We start from the raw sequence: 19628 nt of genomic DNA, 5'->3' as shown, positions 1-19628 counted from the left end.
TCGACCGAGACCATCCATCACCGGAGGGAGGGGATCCCAGGAGATGCGCCCGAGGCGCCGCCCAAAGATGGTCAGGTTGAATGCACGACCAAGACATGGCCATGGCAGACGTCGGTTACAGTCAGAACGTTGGATGCAACGTGAACTGACATCCATCAGCTCACTCGTCAAACCAGACGGCAGAACCAATATTGTGTGAGTGTGTAGGTGAGTCGGGGCCGACTCCGGAGGGCCACTGTTTCGCATTGGGGAAATCTCCCGTCCGAGCACTCAAGGACGGTTCACGGGTTACCGGCTCCACGGATGAGATGACATGCAACGACGTGCCGCCGCTCATCGTGTACGCAGATTGTAGGCAATCCGTGAGCGGCCAGTCCAGTGTGGGCATGCAATTTGGCTCCAACAGGGCAGGTCCTGCGGTAGCGTAGTAGCAAGGTTGCTTTTTCGGCGTCGAGATCCAGCAAACGGGCCGGCCGTCATCTTGCTTGCCTGCGTGCGCGGCACCCAGCCAGATAAGCATCTAAAAGTCACGGCCAGCCTGGTGATTGGCCAGCCCCGTCAGTTTTCTCGTGTCCATGATTTGACAAGGAGCAATGCCGTGGGCCGGACATGCGGGCTTGGCCATAATCTGCCTGACGACATCAGAGGTTGCGTTGGCGACTCGTGCCGACTGTCGCCCGTGCCATTGGCCCAGAGTGTGGCCAGTTTCCCTCGTCCTCCTCTGCTGGGCGGCGGCGACGGCCTGGCTCGTCGGCGGGCCCCGGGCTTACTCTACGCTGCAGGCCGGCCTTGCACAGCACAGAGAGGAGTGAGGTGCACGGTTGCATGTGTGTAGGCAGGTAGATGCATACACGCATGCGCGAAGAGCACGACTCGTGCCATGGCTGGCGTTGGTGCGCATGACACTGGGGCGGTCAAGGCCAAACATGGCGTTTCACGAGTAGCACCTCGAGCCACCGGGTCAGGCAGCAAGACGAGGCGTGCTGCTCGGCTGCACCGGGGATGTGGAAGTCGGACGGCTCGCTGCTGGAACAAGGCGAGGAGATTGACAACGGTCGACGCTCGTACTGTAGATCCGACAAGCTCGGCCAAACGGGCTACATCATCGCAACACCATGACACGGTCCAGGCAGACGCGGGCCAACAGAGAGGCCTTTGGAAAGCAGAGGGCGCTGATTGGCGCGGCAGGCCCTCCATGTGCGTGGCCTATTTAACGTTTCCTTCCTTGTCTTTGACTGGCGCGTTGCACGGCGTCACGGGCTGGCGACACCCTTGCAGCCCGGTGTGGGTGGCTGCTGCTGCCCAGATTCGGCTTCTCTGTCTCCTGCTCGTCGATATTGGCGGCCAATATAGCTCTCTCTCTGGGCCCAGAAACGGATGATTTTAGGGACCTGAAGAGACGCAGCAGCCGATGCGGGTTCGACCAGCAAAACGACCCCTGGCCGGACAGATGGCGACGTGGCCAGGCCAGATTCAAGCATCATCCGTAGATGACAGCCGTCGAGGACCCGCCAGCGTCGTCGTACCTAACAACCGTGGACGGTGAGGAGGAGGAGGAGGAGGAGGAGGAGGAGAGGGGGAGGAGGAGAGGGGGAGGAGGCCCAATGAGGGTTTTGTGGGGGTAATGGCAGAGTTTTGTAGGGGTAATCTGGGGGTAATGGGAATCAGATTCTCAAGCCAATGCAGCAGGCCATGAGACAACCGCCGCCGCCCACGGACCTGCAGATGCTGGGCGAGATCTTTGGGCCGGGAGAGATCGGAGCAGCTTCTGCCCAAGCTCGCACAGGGATTTGGAGCTTCCCATCAGCAGCGGCCTCGAGGGCTGGGCTGCTTGCAGTGCTTGCAGGGGCGATGGGCACGTCGAAGAGCGTCGACGACAAATGCATTGCTGGCTCGTCGCGGCGGCTGCGGCATCGGCGGCGGGCTGAGACTTGATGGATGGATGAAAGGATGGATGGATGGATGGGTGGCAGAAGTGTCAAAATGTCGAGGTGCAGTGCTCTGACATGTGCGTGCGGATTGCCATGTGCCGCCCGGGCTTTGCAGGGCTCTATTTTACCCGGGCGACGACCAACTGGACGAGAGCTAGGATGCTAGGGTGCAGGGGGCCGGGGCTGCTGCAGTGGCGGCGTGCAGGGGTGGTTACAGATGATGAATGGTGCTGCAACCCCCACCTGGTCTCAATCTCTGTTGACTCGAGTGGCATTCGGGACGAGTGGATTGGTGCGCGATAATGGGGCGAAGCCGGAGGAGGACTTGTTCATAAAAGGCCACACTGCTCGCCTCCCCCCTTGGGTTTTTGACTGCGACTTTCCCTCCTTTGGACCCTCTGCTCTCTTGCTCTCGAGTCCATATAGCGAGCCGTCTCCAACGCCCACTGTGCTGTCGAACCAAACAAACAACCCCATCACCCACTGGTAAGTCGCCGACGAAACTGCCCCGCCCATAAGTTACATACACTACACGGAAGCGTCTTTTTTTGTGCCTATGTGTGTGTGCTGGACAATTGAGGCCCCTGCGTCGACGACTGGACGCGGATACCGATTTCTTCTACGTGAACGGACTGAGGCCGTGGCCATTCCCTAACGGACGGAGGCGCGGGACGAGGAGAAAAGGCGGTTAGCGGGATCCATGGCTGGCGATTCTCGGCAGAAAAACAAAATGAGGCGAGCGAGACACATGCGGGGATCCGAGGCGCAACACGGCTCGTCGGCGCGCAATGAAGTCTCAAGGGGAGACCGGATCCTGGAGCCTCGTCTTGCTCCCCGCAAGAAGCAAGGGTGGCATTTGGGCCTGCAGCCATTGGCTGAGGCCTAGACGCAGAGCCCTGCAGCAGGCCCGTGGCGTCGCCCAACTGCCAGATGCGAACAGGGCGCCGCTCCCATTCGACGGGGGCCAATGCACGGCCGGTCCCGGAACCGACTCCCGCTCGCCGTCAGCCCCAAAAGATGACGAGAAAAAAATCAATTCAGCCCATTCGAAGCGGGAAAAAAAAAAGAAGAGGCCAACGTTGATGCGGGCAATGCATTGCGGGACCAAATTCCATCCATCTCTCGGCGCCGGGTCATCGGCGGTCAGCGGACCTCGCCGGGCTCTCAGTGGACCGACAGCGCTGTTCGGCCAGGGTCCAGAACGCATCGGGACTCGTGGCGGCACTCGTGGCGGCACTCGTGGCGCCTAATACGTACGGTCCCGGAACAGTGCGGGCGGCATTCACTGTGCTCGACTGCTGCCTCCACCTCCACCGCAAACTCTCATCTTGACTTTTCTGAATTTCTCGCCCTTCTCCTCTCGCCACCACTCACTGCCGTCATTCTTCTCGTCCTGGCACTCTCGAGCTGACCTTTACTTTCCCTCGCCGCAGACAGATCCATTCCAGAGCAGCCTCCGGCGCTGCTCTCACCCCGGCCCCGATCCAACCACCCGCCGGCGCTGCTCTTCCCGGATCCCCCAGCGCCCGTCCTCAACGCCCTCCAAGGTACTTGAAGAGATCCTCGCCTAGCATGGGCCTGCTCGAGGATTTTGACGACCGACAAATCTCTTTTGAAGCCGAAAAGCACCAATACAAGCCTTATGAGTACCAGACGGAGAACAATGGCTCGTGGGCTGGAGCCCTGCCGGTGAAGCAGGGTCTCTATGACCCCTCGTACGAGAAGGATGCCTGCGGCGTGGGCTTTGCTTGGTGAGTCTGCCAATCATCCGTCCTTCTCGTCAAGATCGCTGCTGACGCCGACGCCCGCAGCCACATCAAGGGCAAGCCGAGCCACAAAATCGTCAGCGATGCCCGCAACCTCCTCTGCAACATGACCCATCGGGGCGCCGTGGGCTCTGATGCCCGAGACGGCGACGGCGCCGGCGTCATGACGTCCATCCCCCACTGGTTCTTCATCAAGAACTTTGAGCGGGAGCAGGGCATCAAGCTACCCCCTCCGGGCCAGTACGCCGTGGGGAACTTGTTCTTCAAGCCCGACGAGGAGACGCTCATCGAGTCCCAGAGGCAGCTGGAAGATGTTGCCGAGTCGCTGGGCTTGCGCGTCTTGGGATGGCGCCGCCCCCCCGTCGACTCGACCCTCCTGGGCCCGGCGGCAAAGTCCCGCGAGCCCATCATTGCCCAGCCTTTTGTCGTCCTCGCCTCCACCTACGGTCCCAGCAACGCCCCGGAAATGACCGACGCCGGCAAGTTTGACGATCGGCTGTTTGAGCGCCAGCTGTACGTCTTGCGGAAGCGTGCCACCTACACCATCGGCCTCAAGAACTGGTTCTACCTGTGCTCGCTCTCCAACAAGAACATTGTCTACAAGGGCCAGCTCGCCCCCGTCCAGGTTTACTCGTACTACCACGATCTGGTCAACGCCGACTACGAGGCGCACTTTGCCCTGGTCCACTCCCGCTTTTCGACCAACACGTTCCCCTCGTGGGATCGTGCCCAGCCGCTGCGGTGGGCCGCCCACAACGGAGAGATCAACACGCTGCGCGGCAACAAGAACTGGATGCGCGCGCGAGAGGGCGTCATGCATTCCGACATCTTCAAGGACGAGCTCGAGATGATGTACCCCATTGTCGAGGACGGCGGCTCCGACTCGGCCGCCTTTGACAACGTGCTCGAGCTCTTGACCATCAACGGCGTGCTGTCCCTCCCCGAGGCCGTCATGCTCATGGTTCCCGAGGCTTGGCAGGGCAACGACCACATGGACCCCAAGAAGGCCGCCTTTTACGAGTGGGCTGCTTGCCAGATGGAGCCTTGGGACGGCCCGGCTCTCTTCACCTTTGCCGACGGCCGTTACTGCGGCGCCAACCTGGACCGCAACGGGCTGCGTCCGTGCCGCTTCTACGTCATGGACGACGATCGCATCATCTGTGCCTCCGAGGTGGGCACCATCCCCGTTGAGCCCGAGACTGTCGTCCAAAAGGGCCGGCTCCAGCCTGGCCGCATGCTCTTGGTCGATACCGAGGCTGGTCGCATCATCGACGACAAAGAGCTCAAGGAGGCCGTGTCGAGCCGCCACGACTTCCGCGCTTGGCTGGACCGGGAGCTCATCACCATGCCCAAGGTACTCGAGACGCTTGAGTCTTCCATGGACCTTGAGGCCAAGCCCGACTCCACGCTTCTCCAGGAGGATCCGCTGCTTCTCTCTTTCGGCTACACCCACGAGCAGGTCAGCTTGCTGCTCGGCCCAATGGCTGCCGATGAAAAGGAGGCCTTGGGGTCCATGGGCAACGACGCTCCTCTTGCGTGCTTGACGCCGGCGCCTCGTCTCCTGTACGACTACTTTCGACAGCTCTTTGCCCAGGTCACCAATCCGCCCATCGATCCGATTCGAGAGTCCATCGTCATGTCCCTCGAGTGCTACGTCGGCCCCCAGGGCAATCTGCTCGAGATGGACTCGTCTCAGTGCGGCCGCCTGATGCTACCCAGTCCTATCCTGTCTATCCCCGAGTTCAACGCTATTGTCAACATGGCTTCTGTCTACCCTGATTGGACGGTCAAGACGATTGACTTGACGTTTTCCAAATCCCAGGGTGTCGAGGGCTACCTGGCCCATCTCGACGAGATTTGCAACGAGGCCACGGCGGCCATCGAGGCCCGGGACCGCATTATTGTTCTCTCGGACCGCAAGACGTCTGCCGACCGCGTCGCCGTCTCCGCCGCGCTCGCCTCGGGCATGGTCCACCACCACCTCGTCAGCAACAAGTGGCGATCCATGGCCGCCCTCGTCGTCGAGACGGCCGAGGCCCGCGAGGTCCACCACATGTGCGTGCTGCTCGGCTACGGCGCCGATGCCGTCAACCCGTACCTCGCCATGGAGTGCATTCTGAAGCTCAACCGGGAGAACTTGATCAAGAAGAAGCTCTCCGACGACGCTCTCATCCGCAACTACAAACACTCTTGCGACGGCGGCATCCTCAAGGTCATGAGCAAGATGGGAATCTCGACCCTCGCCTCATACAAGGGGGCCCAGATCTTCGAGGCCCTCGGCCTGGACGAGGACGTTGTCGATCGATGCTTCAAGGGCACCGCCTCGCGTATCCAGGGCCTCACCTTTGATCTCATTGCCGAGGATGCGTTCCGCTTCCACGAGCGCGGCTTCCCCTCGCGGTACACCGTCAGCGTCAAGGGCCTCCCCGAGTCGGGCGAGTACCATTGGCGCGACGGGGGCGAGGCGCACGTCAACGACCCGACGTCAATTGCCAACATCCAAGACGCCGTGCGTACAAAGAACGACAAGTCGTATGAGGCGTACTCGCGGTCCGAGTACGAGCAGATCAAGAACTGTACCCTCCGCGGCCTCCTCGACTTTAAGTTTGACGACTGCACGCCCGTACCCATCGACCAGGTGGAGCCGTGGACCGAGATCGTGCGGCGCTTCTGCACGGGAGCCATGTCGTACGGCTCCATCTCCATGGAATCGCACTCGACTCTGGCCGTGGCCATGAATCGGCTGGGCGGCAAGTCCAACACGGGCGAGGGCGGTGAGGATCCCGAGCGGTCTGAGCGCATGCCCAACGGCGACACGATGCGCTCCGCCATCAAGCAGGTCGCGTCGGGCCGCTTCGGCGTCACGTCTGCCTACCTCGCCGACTCGGACGAGCTGCAGATCAAGATGGCCCAGGGCGCCAAGCCCGGCGAGGGCGGCGAGCTGCCAGGCCACAAGGTGACAAAGTCGATTGCGCGCACACGGCACTCGACGCCGGGTGTCGGCCTCATCTCGCCCCCTCCGCACCACGACATTTACTCCATCGAGGACCTGAAGCAGCTCATCTACGACCTAAAGTGCTCCAGCCCTCGCTCGCGCGTCTCGGTCAAGCTCGTCTCCGAGGTGGGCGTCGGCATCGTTGCTTCGGGCGTCGCAAAAGCCAAGGCCGACCACATCCTCATCTCAGGCCACGACGGCGGCACCGGCGCCTCGCGATGGACGGGAATCAAGTACGCCGGTCTTCCCTGGGAGTTGGGCCTTGCCGAGACCCACCAGACGCTGGTTTTGAACGATTTGCGTGGCCGTGTTGTGGTGCAGACGGACGGGCAGCTCAAGACCGGGAGGGACATTGCCATTGCCTGTCTGCTAGGAGCCGAGGAATGGGGCTTTGCGACAGCTCCCCTCATCGCCATGGGCTGTATCTTCATGAGGAAGTGCCACTTGAACTCCTGTCCCGTCGGGATCGCCACCCAGGACCCCGAGCTTCGACAGAAATTCCAGGGAACGCCCGAGCACGTCATCAATTTCTTCTACTACATCGCCAATGAACTGCGTGCAATCATGGCCCAGCTTGGTTTCCGCACCATCAACGAGATGGTTGGCCATGTGGAGGTCCTTAGGGTCCGGGACGACCTGCGGACCAAGAAGACGGCCAACATCGACCTGTCTCTGCTTCTCACGCCTGCACACAAGCTGCGTCCCGGCGTGGCAACGTTCAACGTCCGCAAGCAGGACCACAAGCTTTACATTCGTCTTGACAACAAGCTGATTTCGGAGGCCGAGTTGACTCTGGACAAGGGTCTCCCGTCTCGGATCGAGTGTGACATCATCAACACGGACCGAGCCATGGGCACGTCGCTTTCTTACCAAATTTCAAAGAGGTACGGCGATGCTGGCCTTCCACTGGACACGGTCCATGTCAATATCAAGGGATCGGCCGGTCAATCGTTCGGTGCCTTCCTGGCCCCCGGTGTTACCTTGGAACTGGAGGGAGATGCCAACGACTACGTTGGCAAGGGTCTGTCTGGTGGTCGCCTCATTGTCTACCCGCCTCGTTCTGCCGTCTTTAAGGCCGAGGAGAACATCCTCATCGGCAATGTCTGCTTGTACGGCGCTACAAAGGGAACGTGCTTCTTCCGCGGCGTCGCAGCCGAGCGCTTCGCCGTCCGCAACTCCGGCGCGACTGCCGTCGTGGAGGGTGTCGGCGACCACGGCTGCGAGTACATGACTGGTGGTCGTGTCATCATTCTGGGCAACACGGGCCGGAACTTTGCCGCCGGTATGTCTGGTGGAATCGCATACGTGCTCGACGTCCACCGCGACTTTCACTCCAAGCTCAACACCGAGATGGTCGAGGCCGGACCGGTGGAGGATCCGGCCGAGATTGCCTACCTCCGTGGACTGGTCGAGGATCACCACCACTACACCGGGTCTGAACTGGCTGCCCGTATCCTGGTAGACTTCAACCGTGCTCTTCCCCGCTTTGTCAAGGTCCTTCCCGTCGACTACAAGCGCGTCTTGGAGGAGGAGGCTGCCAAGGTGGCGGCTGCCAAGCGGGCCGAGTACAGCCTCCCGGTTGTCTCGGGCGCCAACAAGCACAAGCACAAGACCGAGGAAAAGGCGGCCAAGCTGCAGGACATGGAAGAGGCTGTCGGTGACAAGGCTGCCGAGAAGAAGCGAGCCCTGGTGCTCGACAAGACGAGAGGCTTCATGAAGTACGCCCGACGCTCCGAAAAGTATCGCGGCGTCAACACCAGAGTCAAGGACTGGGCCGAGCTCAGCTCCCGCCTGGACGAGGACGAGCTCAAGTATCAATCTGCCCGTTGCATGGACTGTGGCGTGCCGTTCTGCCAGTCCGAGACGGGCTGCCCCATCTCCAACATCATTCCCAAGTGGAACGAGCTCGTCTTTCAGAACCAGTGGAAAGACGCACTCAACCGACTCCTCATGACGAACAACTTTCCCGAGTTTACTGGCCGCGTCTGTCCTGCCCCGTGCGAGGGAGCCTGCGTGCTCGGCATCAACGAGGATCCGGTCGGCATCAAGTCGATTGAGTGCGCCATCATCGACCGCGGCTTCGAGATGGGCTGGATGGTTCCCCAGCCGCCCAAGGTCCGGACGGGCAAGCAGATTGCCATCATCGGGTCCGGCCCCGCAGGGCTAGCCTGCGCCGACCAGCTCAACCGGGCTGGCCACAGCGTGACCGTGTACGAGCGCGCCGATCGTCTTGGTGGACTGCTCATGTACGGTATCCCCAACATGAAGCTGGACAAGCGCATCGTCAAGCGGCGCACCGACTTCATGGCGGCCGAGGGCGTCAACTTTAAGACGGGTGTCACGATTGGCGAGGAGGGTCAGCAGAGCCTCAAGGATCTCAGGAGCAGCAACGATGCCGTGGTGATTGCCACTGGCGCCACGGTTGCTCGTGATCTGCCCATCAAGGGCCGAGAGCTGGACGGCGTCCACTTTGCCATGGAGTTTCTCCACAAGAACACCAAGTCTCTGCTCGACTCTGAGCTGGCGGATAATGTGTACATCTCGGCCAAGGAAAAGCACGTTGTCGTCATTGGCGGCGGCGATACCGGCAACGACTGCATCGGGACCTCTGTCCGCCACGGCGCCAAGTCGGTGACCAACTTTGAGCTTCTGCCGCAGCCGCCGCCGGAGCGGGCCGGCGACAACCCCTGGCCGCAGTGGCCCCGCATCTACCGCGTCGACTACGGGCACACCGAGGTGCGACAACACACGGGCAAGGACCCTCGTGAGTACTGCATCATGTCGGAGGAGTTTGTCGACGACGGCAGCGGCAAGGTCAAGGGCATCAACACGATCCGCGTGGAGTGGACCAAGTCGCCGAGCGGCGGATGGGACATGAAGAAGGTGGAGGGCTCGCAGCAGTTTTTCCCTGCCGACCTCGTCCTCTTGGCCATGGGGTTCCTGGGGCCGGAGTCGCGTGTGCTGGGCGAGGACATTGAGAAGGATGCCCGCAAGAACGTCAAGACGCCGGCGGGCAAGTACTGCACCAACCTGGACGGCGTGTTTGCCGCGGGTGATGCCCGCCGTGGACAGTCTCTCATTGTCTGGTAAGTCTACACTGCCTGGCGCGGGCATGATAGATGGCGACGGTTGCTAACGATGACTCAGGGGAATCAACGAAGGACGGATGGCAGCGCGAGAGGTTGACTTGTACCTGGAGAAATGCTCCAACCTCCCGGTGACCGGGGGCATTGTGAAGCGCACGGCCCAAGAGATTTTGAGCCAAGTCGCCGAGGCTCAGTAGGTTAAGGTCATGTCTCTCGTAAGCCAAGGCGTTTTTGTCAGGTGGTGATGATGCTTTTTTCTTTGCTCCCTCCGTTTCCTTTTGCCTGCGGATGAGAGGAGGCAGGCAGCCAAGATACCAAGCAAGACTTTGGGGTTAAGGTTGGGAAGGACGGGAAAATGGAATACCATTGCAGCGTGCGCCTTGGGGTTTATTTTCCGACGGCTTTTCGAGACGAGATGGACACGAACATGGTTGATGTGATGACGCAAGGGGCTTGTTACGTAGACGACCAGATGAGTTTTGAAGATGTGTGTTTAAATACGGCACTCGCTGACGGTGAAGTGATTGTCCACCACACGAGGTAAGTTAGTGTCTGCTGAGATGGGGATGGAAGATGTGCTTGTTGAATGTTGGTGCAAGCAGTCTTTTGGTGGCCGGCTTTCGGCGACGTTTCCGGACAACTAGCCTGAGTTGGCGGTGGCTGGACGAAGAGTACTCACTCGGGTTGACGATGTTGCAGAAAGTGACGAAGCTGAAAATTTGAAAAAAAAAAAAGAACCCCCCCGAAAAATAAAATTAAAATTCAAGGCACTTGGGACGGGTGCAAAAACTGGTGTTGTCTGTATTATGCAGCGCCAGTTACAAGCCACGGTAGGGAGGGCACTGTACACTGGAAAGAAGAGTGGCGAAGAGGCCTGGAAATCAAAATCACGGGCCTGGCTCAGCCACAGACGCCACAATCCGGAGAGAGTTGGATCAAGCACCACAAGGCCGGACCGGACGATTTAATGTGGAAAGGCCGCGTCGCATTGAGGGTGGAGGTTCTCTCCCCTCTCGCCCTCCAACGTCTCCGTCATGCCTTGGACATGCTTGGCTTTGGCTGCTCGATGAGGCGCACTTGATTGATTCTACCGACACACAGGCGCGTCGGCCGCTTCCTCTCCCGACTGGCATCTCCGCTCATCACCACCGTTGCCTTCGCCCTCGACCTCTCCCCACGAGCACCGCCCCGGAAACCCCCGGACCCAAGATGCGTTTCGGCAAGACGCTGCGCGAGGCCGTGTACGGGCCGTGGAAGGACCAGTACATCGACTACGGCAAGCTCAAGGACCTGCTGCACGAAGACAAGGTGGACGACGAAGGCGGCGTTGCGTGGACCGAGGACGATGAAAACCGCTTCTGCGACGAAATCTTCAATGTCCAGCTCGAAAAGGTGGCGCGCTTCCAGCAGGAGAGGGTCGACGCCCTGAGGCGGCGTGTCGACTCCGCCTTTGATCAGCTCAAGGAGCTCGCCCCGGCCGACGACGCCGAGACAGAGGCCGAGACAGAGGCCGACGATAAGAAGCTGAAGCCAGACTCGGCCGAACAGCAGCAGGTCCACTCGCGACTGCGGCGGCTGGAAAAGGAGCTCGACGACATTACAAACGAGGTCAAGGAGCTGAAAAAGTACAGCAGCATCAACTACACGGGCTTCCTCAAGATTGTCAAGAAGCACGACCGCAAGCGCGGCGACCGCTACCGGGTCCGCCCCATGATGCAGCTGAGCCTGGCCCAGCGGCCCTTTAACTCGGAGAAGGGCTACTCGCCGCTCCTCAACAAGCTGTCCATCATGTACTTTGCCATCCGGCAGCAGCTCGAGGGCGGCGACCAGGTGCCCCTCGACCTCGAGAGCCAGCGCGAGACGCACAATGGCGAGAGGTATACCGCCCACAAGTGTAAGCCACCGTCGCCTGTGCCTTTCCGCTTGCCTTGGCTGACCGCATTGGCGGCGACGCGCAGTCTGGGTGCATCTCGATAACCTGCTCGAGGTCAAGACCCTCATCCTCCGCCGGCTCCCCACCCTCATCTACAGCGAGCAGTCGGCCAAGGAGCTCGACGGCAAAGACTCGCCCGCCATCACGTCGCTCTACTTTGACAACAAAAAGTTTGAGCTCTACTCGGAGAAGGTCCATCGCCAGTCCGAGGCCTCGTCTCTCCGTCTGCGCTGGTACGGCCAGCTGAGCAGCCGGCCCGACATCTTTTTCGAGCAAAAGACTGCCGACGCCAAGGGCAACAGCCAAGATCACAAGTTCCCCATCAAGGACAAGTGGATCAAGCCCTTTCTTGACGGCGAGAGCGCCATGGAAAAGCACACGCAGAAGATGGCGCGCCAGGGCGTACCCGCCGAGCACATCAACAGCTACAAGGCCACCGTGGTCAGGATTCAGGACTTCGTGCGGCAGAAGAAACTGTCGCCGGTTCTGAGGGCAAACTACGTCCGCACGGCCTTCCAGAAGCCGGCCGACGACCGTGTCCGCATCTCCATCGACACCGACCTAGCCTTTATCCGCGAAGACACGCTCGACGCCGACCGGCCGTGCCGCGATCCCGGCGACTGGCACCGGTTAGACATTGACAGCAGCAGCATGACATACCCCTTCAAGAACATCAACCAGAGCGAGGTCTCCAAGTTCCCCCATGCCGTGCTGGAGATTAAGCTCAAGGATGACGGCATCCGCAAGCGCCCCTCGTGGGTGGAGGACCTGATGGCGTCGCATCTCGTCCATCCAGTGCCGCGGTTCTCCAAGTTTATCCACGGGATTGCGTCCCTGTTCGAGGACTACGTCAACAACCTGCCCTTTTGGCTCAGCGACCTCGAGACGGACATCCGCAAGGACCCGCAGAGGGCCTTTGAGGAGGAGGAGCAGCGGCGGGCCCAGCGGGCCGACGATGTCAATGCCGTCGGCAGCCTGATAGGCGGCACGCGCACCAGCTCGTACAAGGCGGCCCAGAGCTCGCCACTGGGCAAGTCGTACCTGGCGGAGCGGATGGCGGCTGACTCGAGAGCGTCGCTGTCGCGGTCCATCAGCAGGCACGTCGCGGGCGAGGAGGAAGGCGAGCCGAGCGGCGGGCAACAGCAGCAGCCGCAGCAGCAGCCGCAGCAGCAGCCGGCGGACGGCCGAGGCTATGGCGCCCTGTCCTCTGTGCTTCCCGGCCTCTCTCTCTCCAAGTACGCGCGGGCCAAGCGGGCGCAAAAGGCGCAGCTGCCCGAGGGCGTGGTGGAGCCGACGCAGTGGATCAAGAACATGGGGGAGCTCAAGATTGAGCCCAAGGTGTGGCTGGCCAACGAGCGCACCTTTCTCAAGTGGCAGCATATTTGCATCCTGCAGGGGAGCCTGGCCGTCGGGCTGTACACGGCGGCGGGCGACGACACGACGGCGCAGGTCATGGGCATCATGTACGTTGCCATTGCGGCGTTTGCGGGCCTCTGGGGATACTTGATGCTGCACATGCGGCGCAACATGATTGTGGAGCGGAGCGGCAAGCACTTTGACAACATGTTTGGGCCGCTTGTCATGAGCGTGACGCTGATGGCGGCTCTGGTCATCAACTTTGTCCTGCAGGTGAGTGACGACGACGAAGAAGAACTGGCACCGTGGAACTGGTTGATGCTAACAGGCTGGCGGGCAGTACCAAAAGGTGTTTGCAAAGCCGGGCAAGGGGAACGGAGGCGGCTTGATGACGTCGGATGAGCTGTAATGAAGGTGAGCCGGGGGGGTTTGATGGGTTGGAAGAGATATGCATCGAGGGAGAGGAGTTGACATGAGCATTGTAAGTTATACATAGGTGAAGCGTGCTGTGGACTGTTGGATGGGATGGATGGATTTTCCCATGCTCCCCTTTTCTCTTGCTACTATAATCTTCGTCACGTTGGAGCGCGTCTCTTGTCTTTTCGCGCCATCATGTCGGAAACTATTGGGGTTTTACAGTAATATCACCATGTAAGGCCCCCAGTTGTCACGACAGAAGGTGCAGAAGAACTGAATTGTGATGGAACACGTAGTGTTGGTAGCTGCGGTTCCTTGCAGGCCCGAGTACATGCAGTGCCCTCGTGCCGTGCGGAGAGTTGTTTGCCCAGCCCACGGACGGAACAGCAGAGACAATTCTCTAAACAGATACACTGTGATTGGGGTTTGCAAACTATTCCATCTGATCCCGGCTACGCTGGTCTTTTTTGTCGCACAGCCGACGCGTCCCGTCTCTTTATTTGTCCATCGCCCAATCCTGGTCTCTGCTGTCCTCCATCGCACAGCAAGAGAAAGAAAGCGAGCGCATACATCATCAACGTCCATCGAAAGCATTCGGAACCGTTTTGGGGGGAGACGCCCGCCACCAAAAAAAAACCGCTTGGTCGGGGGTTTGGCGGGCCCAAAATCACCCGCCCTCTCGTCGTTTGCGTTTTCCCTACTTTTACTTTTTCTTAACCTCAGTCGCCGGGCCAGACGTTCGGAAGCAGAGGATGCAGGAGAAAGAAGGGAAGAAGAAGAAGAGCGGCGGGTTCCTGGGAGGGCTGCTGCGCAACCGCAGCCTGGCAATCCGACGAGGGTCCCGGGCCACAGTCGACGATGAAGACACGTCGCGCGATGGTGCTGACTCGTCAAAGGGGACACGTTCAAGAAACGGCGACGACGACGACGCCACCGCTCCGCGCAGAAGCCCGCATGGGCCCGCGCTAAAAGACCGTCCCCGCTCGCGTCGCCGGGCCAGACACCCCGATCACCCGGAGCCGGGGCCGGGGCCGGGGCTGGCATCGGGGCCGAGTTCCGGGTCGCCGGCCCACAAGACAGGGAGGAAGAGCAGTGGCAAGGGCAAGGGCAAGGCGGTTGAGGAAAGCGACAACGGCGATGCCGGCGGGTCTGCTTCCGCCTTGACGAGGAAGGGGAATGAGTGGCCGCCCCGAGGCATGCCAAGCGACGGCCATCTATCCCGGCAGCGCGCCCGGGAGCTCATCTGCCGCGGCGCGCCGACGCACAGGGGACGCCGACAAGCCGTCGCGCACGCACCAGACCACTGCCACGCCCTCTACGCCACGACGTCTTGCGCCGGCGGAGGCACTGACGCGGCCGGCCTGCACGACTCGATGACGCAGCTCATGACTCTGAGGCTGGCGGGTCGAGGCCCGGCCGAGCACCCGTGGGAGACGCTGGAACAGCCAAGCTACGGCTTCCACTTTGGCGAGCGCCCGGGGACCGTGACGCTGAACCACTGGGCGTCGATGGCGAGCGTGCTGCCGCCGGCGCTGACGCTGCGCGACCCGGGCGTCGAGCCGCGGACCATGGACCTGGCGCGTATCCTCGGCCGGCTCCAGGAGCTCGAGGCCGGGCTCGAGGACGACGACGAGGACTTGCTTTACCGTATCCTGTACCGGCGGATCCTGCGCGACCCGGACCGCTATGTGAGTCCACACCGGACGCTGGACCGGCAGATGACGGACCTGATCTTGGTGCTGTCGCGGCCCGGCTGGATCGACTTTACCGACCCGGAGAACCAGGTGCCGACGCGCTTCCTCCTCGCCGACCACGAGGGCACGTACCGCCGCTTCCTGCACCAGCTGCTCCTCAGCCTCGAGCTCGAGCTGCGCATCAACGCGCCCCAGCACGGCGACTATGCCAAGGAGAAGCTGCTGCGGCAGATACCGCCGACGATCCAGTGGGGGCTCGCGCTGGCCCGGCGCTGGCGGGAGCACGTGCGGGTCGAGGCGTACGGCACGACGCCGAAGCAGAGTGCGTTCCTCTTCCTTCTATGTCTTCTGTCGTTGTGTTTATTGCTTGAACGCTAATGACGAGAGGGGAGGGGGAGTAGCCAGATTGAGATACAAGCTCAAGCGACGCCAGGTCAAGATGCTGAGACGGTTCGCGCAGATGATCAAGTGGCCCAACCTGGGTGCGACGCTCGGCAGGCTCGCCCAGGTGGACGAAGAGGGGCGGCTCGATTCTCTCGGCGCCGATGCGTTTGCGTTTTTCAGCGGCCTTGTGCTACCTGGTGTAAGTAGGCCGTCTATACATGCATTGGATCGAGAGTGAGGATGGCTGGCTGACTCGAGCCTCCATCTGCAGCCCACATTCCCCTTTCTCATCATGAACACGCTCATCGACATGGACCCGGATCGGGCAACAAACGACCTGGCGCGGCTTTCGGCGACAACAGCGTCGACTTCGAGCCAGCACTGCGGCTTCCAGTACCGCAGCAGCCACACGTACTGGTCGGCGGGCTGCATCGTCGGCAAGGTGCTGGCGCCGACGTGCCGCGGCGTGGCCGGGTGGGTGGGGCCGGGCCGGCCGACGGCGGACCTCGGGCGGACGCAGACGGTGCGCATCCGGAGCCGGCGGCCGCGGGACCGGGGCAAGGGGATGGCCGCCGCCGACGTGGAGAGCATGGAGGAGCGGTCGGATCCGCTGGGGCCGGAGGCCGAGGCGTATCCCGTGGGCGACTACGAGCTGGCGGAGCCGCAGACGGAGAGCGGGTTTGTCGTTGACGCAGTGCGCATGGAGCTGCTGGGGTTCAAGCCCGTGATGGCGACGGGGACTACGAGCACGACGACGATGGATACGACGGCAACGGCATCCTCGGCAGTGGCGGCGTACGACGCCACGATCCAGTTCGCCATCGACGGCCTCTCGTGGCCGCTGCGGCTCATGTACGATGTCGACTTCGTCGCGGCCTGGCCGTGCTCCCACGGGCCGCACCCGCTCTTCTTCGACTACGTCTTCCGCACCGTCCGCGTAGACGAGGTTGTGCGCGTGCGGGACTGGGGCCGCGGAGGAGGACGGGGGCCATGGACGAACGGCAACGCACGCGCGGCCGACGACGAAGACGTGGACGACGAAGAGGTGCTGGTGGTGGAGGCGTTTGGCGTCCGCGACAATGAGGCGCTGGCGAGGGCGTGGTGCTCGCATTGGGGGCTGAGCGCCGTGGTGGCGGATGTCGACAGGACCTGGTAGGTGCTCTTGCTCCTTGTCTCTTCTTTTCCTTCAACTGACGTTGGGTTAGCTTGGCGTGTGCCATCAGAGAGGCATATTCCGCGACGCTGACGGTTGTCATCTTGGTCGACGACCGGCTTCGGGATGTGGAAGACGGGTGATGGGCGAGGGGATACCTCGACGCGGGCGGATGGCGGACGATACCGGGGAGGGGGCTGGACAAGATGTCAACTGGAGAGAAAGGCCAGACACGTCGATACTGCTCACTCTGTGGCGCACGAGCTTGTAAAGACGCGTTTGATATGATACCTGCAGAGTGGTAGGCCACTCCTGAATCTTTCAGCGGTACTCGACCATCGGTACAGAACTTGCACTCTTCAAGCGAACGGGAAATGCACAAACCCATAGCATCAAGACCTTTCGGGACGCTGTGACTACCCGGGCAATGAAGAAGCCATCCGATTGGGCATCTTCAAAGAGCCGCTGTGTCGACACTGCACCTCAGACCTATCATGCATATCCTAGCGCGCTTGAGTAGTTCACGACGAGCCTCTGCGTTATGTAAAGAAATAATAATCATATTTTGAATGGCAGCAGAGCTGAGAACGAATGCGAAGCGAGGATAGCCGCAGCTGAGGACGCCCGGACGCCGTCGTAGAAGCACCTGAGAGCCCGCATATCGGACGTCGCCCCTGAGCTGGAGTCACCGCCGAGAGGCTCTCCTAACAGGAATCGAGAGGAGAGGGCAGCGGGAGGTCCCCTTTATCAGCGGCGCAGCGGTGGTAGTCGCTCGCGCCGTATAGAGCGTCCTCTTTGGGAGCCTGTGGATGGGAGAATGTGTCAAAAGCGCAGACTGAGTCGACGGCATCCTCGTCGCGCGAAATATGCCATTCAGCGGCAGCCGCAGGAGTGGCGTGCCAGAAGCCGTCGACAAGTCGCGCTCGCACGTGGGTGTCCATGGAACTCAGCTTTGTTCGGCGCACTGGCTAGTCTGAATGGGACGTCATGGAGAGACCGTTGTCGAGGGCTGGGCCAGCCAGGGGCGCCAACGATGGGCTCAAGGTCCCGCGGGGGCTGGCCGAGTTGCGATGGTAGCTCGCTCTCCATGCACCAGCTAAGTATTGGTGCCAGCAAGCCCATGTCTCTTCCCGGCCGAAGTAGTAGAAGTGGTGACGCTCCTGGTGTACAAGTCTAGGAGGGCGAATGGGGTCGGCAAGTGGACGCCGCGCGTGTCGCAGAGCGCCGTCAAGCCGAGGATAATTGAGCCGTCTAAAAGGTCCACGTTGACTCCGGCGGCATTTCGAGCGGACCGCTGCTCCCCGGCTCCATGCCGTGGTACCACGCCGAGGCCCGTTATCGACACGGCCCCGGACATTCCTTGGACAGCTCCTGAATCACCTTGTTGCTGGCGGCCAGCAACGGGCGCCGCTTCGAGACGCACTTGCGAGTTGCTAAAATCCCCCCCCGATGAGATATCGATCCCCGGCCGAGCTCAGCAGCAGGCCCGGGACATGGACGTGGTGCCCGTCTGGATACAGACTCCGCACCCGGACTCGAGGCATTCTCGATGAGTACTGTCTCGGAACACCGCTTCGTATGCCTTTCTGCACTCGGCGTCCATCATGAATGGTTTCTATATCAGGACACTGCTTCGATTGCCCACGGCCCCAACCAGAATCGGCGGGAGTTAGTGTCGTTCGATTCAACTTTCGCAACGAGTCAGCTGCATCAGCCCCATTGAATCTCTAACACCTATACAACAGGTACATAGGCTCGTTAATGGGGTCACATCAAGTCACCAAGAGTGTTGTTTTTACTTATACATTACAAGGCCTTAATAGCCGCCTCTTTCTAGCTGGGGACGGCGCGATATTTCTTCCTACATGTATGTGCCTACCCTATACTATTCCACTGTGCTCTCTAACGTCTGTTTGAGAGCTACTCAGCCACTTATTTTTAGGGTAGACATAGCATAGGGGACATGTATGAAGCTGGAGCTCTAGCGTGACCGAGATCATGCAAAGCGAAAGGGTGAGGCCTGGAGATGGGAGTGGTTGCTCCGCGGCAAGATTTCCCTTGCCTTGGGACAGGTCATCTATGTCTGGCCTTGTTTTCCTGCTGGCGGCGGTCTCGGACTGTCGACGTTTCTGAGTTGCACCACGCTAGTACGAAGCAACCAAGAGTATTTTAAAATAGAAGTGCATGACCAAATGAGCTTTACGGCTCACCCTTGGATCGGGACGTTGAGATGGCCTTGACTACTGATCCCTGCCTCCCCTTGATCTGATGCTCTGGCGCGCTGGGAGCGTCAGAAGTTGTACTGACGGTCTCATCAAGAAATGGAGTGTCTTGTCCTATTCCCGGAACTGGGAACAAGTAGTTGAGAAGCCAGAAGATGAAACAGCCAATGGCTAGGCCGACGAGGAAAGTCAAGTTATAGAGACGGATCCAGTGGGTAAAGCTTGGGGAAGTATACCCGTTGACAGTGCCAATCAAGCCAGCTGTCACGCAGTTAGCATTCTTCCTTCATGTTGTGAGAAAACTCATTACGTACGGATAAGTGGCCACATGCCGGCGATGAAGGCCATAGGGGCTCGCCAGTTGAATCCGTCATTGAACCAATATATGGAAGTATCATTTCCGACGTATAGATCGTTGAGCTTTAGCCGGCGTCTTCGGACAATGTGGTAGTCGGCAAGCATTATCCCTCTGTTTCAAGTCTGGTGAGTCCACAACTGCCTATTACGGAAATAAGGCAACCTACGTTGCTGGTGCCAAAAAGACCCCGAAGCCACTTATAACCGCTAGGAACTTGTTAGCCGTAGCTAGAATCTGCCATGGCCTGCATTTGTTAGCTTAGTTAGCTCGCCGAGAAGAATTTGAACTGACTGTGTTGCAATTCCGACGACAGCCATGATGTATCCGCTGCGT

General features: G+C 60.5%; 4 protein-coding genes across 4 annotated transcripts; 3 read left to right on the top strand and 1 right to left on the bottom strand.

Moving 5' to 3' along the window:
• Positions 1-3503: 3503 nt before the first annotated feature.
• HRG_01867 (glutamine amidotransferases class-II domain-containing protein) lies at positions 3504-9975 on the top strand (the record flags this gene model as incomplete). The annotated part of the gene is made up of 3 exons (XM_044860338.1): positions 3504-3682; positions 3743-9778; positions 9840-9975. 3 exons carry the CDS (start codon positions 3504-3506, stop codon positions 9973-9975), a joined length of 6351 nt encoding a protein of 2116 aa, XP_044723971.1.
• A 1012-nt stretch (positions 9976-10987) lies between these two features.
• Positions 10988-13476, top strand: HRG_01866 (VTC domain-containing protein; the record flags this gene model as incomplete). The annotated part of the gene is made up of 5 exons (XM_044860337.1): positions 10988-11194; positions 11237-11672; positions 11737-12748; positions 12809-13340; positions 13396-13476. The coding sequence occupies 5 exons, from the start codon at positions 10988-10990 to the stop codon at positions 13474-13476; spliced, it is 2268 nt and encodes a 755-aa protein (XP_044723970.1).
• Positions 13477-14236: 760 nt separating this feature from the next.
• HRG_01865 (VTC domain-containing protein) lies at positions 14237-16858 on the top strand (the record flags this gene model as incomplete). The annotated part of the gene is made up of 4 exons (XM_044860336.1): positions 14237-15500; positions 15580-15761; positions 15834-16714; positions 16768-16858. 4 exons carry the CDS (start codon positions 14237-14239, stop codon positions 16856-16858), a joined length of 2418 nt encoding a protein of 805 aa, XP_044723969.1.
• Positions 16859-18914: 2056 nt separating this feature from the next.
• HRG_01864 (permease for cytosine/purines, uracil, thiamine, allantoin) lies at positions 18915-19612 on the bottom strand (the record flags this gene model as incomplete). The annotated part of the gene is made up of 4 exons (XM_044860335.1): positions 18915-19198; positions 19252-19406; positions 19462-19539; positions 19587-19612. 4 exons carry the CDS (start codon positions 19610-19612, stop codon positions 18915-18917), a joined length of 543 nt encoding a protein of 180 aa, XP_044723968.1.
• Positions 19613-19628: the final 16 nt, after the last annotated feature.

Source organism: Hirsutella rhossiliensis (genome assembly GCF_020360975.1).
Source record: "Hirsutella rhossiliensis strain HR02 chromosome Unknown scaffold00002, whole genome shotgun sequence".
Taxonomy (NCBI): Eukaryota; Fungi; Ascomycota; class Sordariomycetes; order Hypocreales; family Ophiocordycipitaceae; genus Hirsutella; species Hirsutella rhossiliensis.
This window is presented reverse-complemented; position numbering and strand designations above follow the sequence as displayed.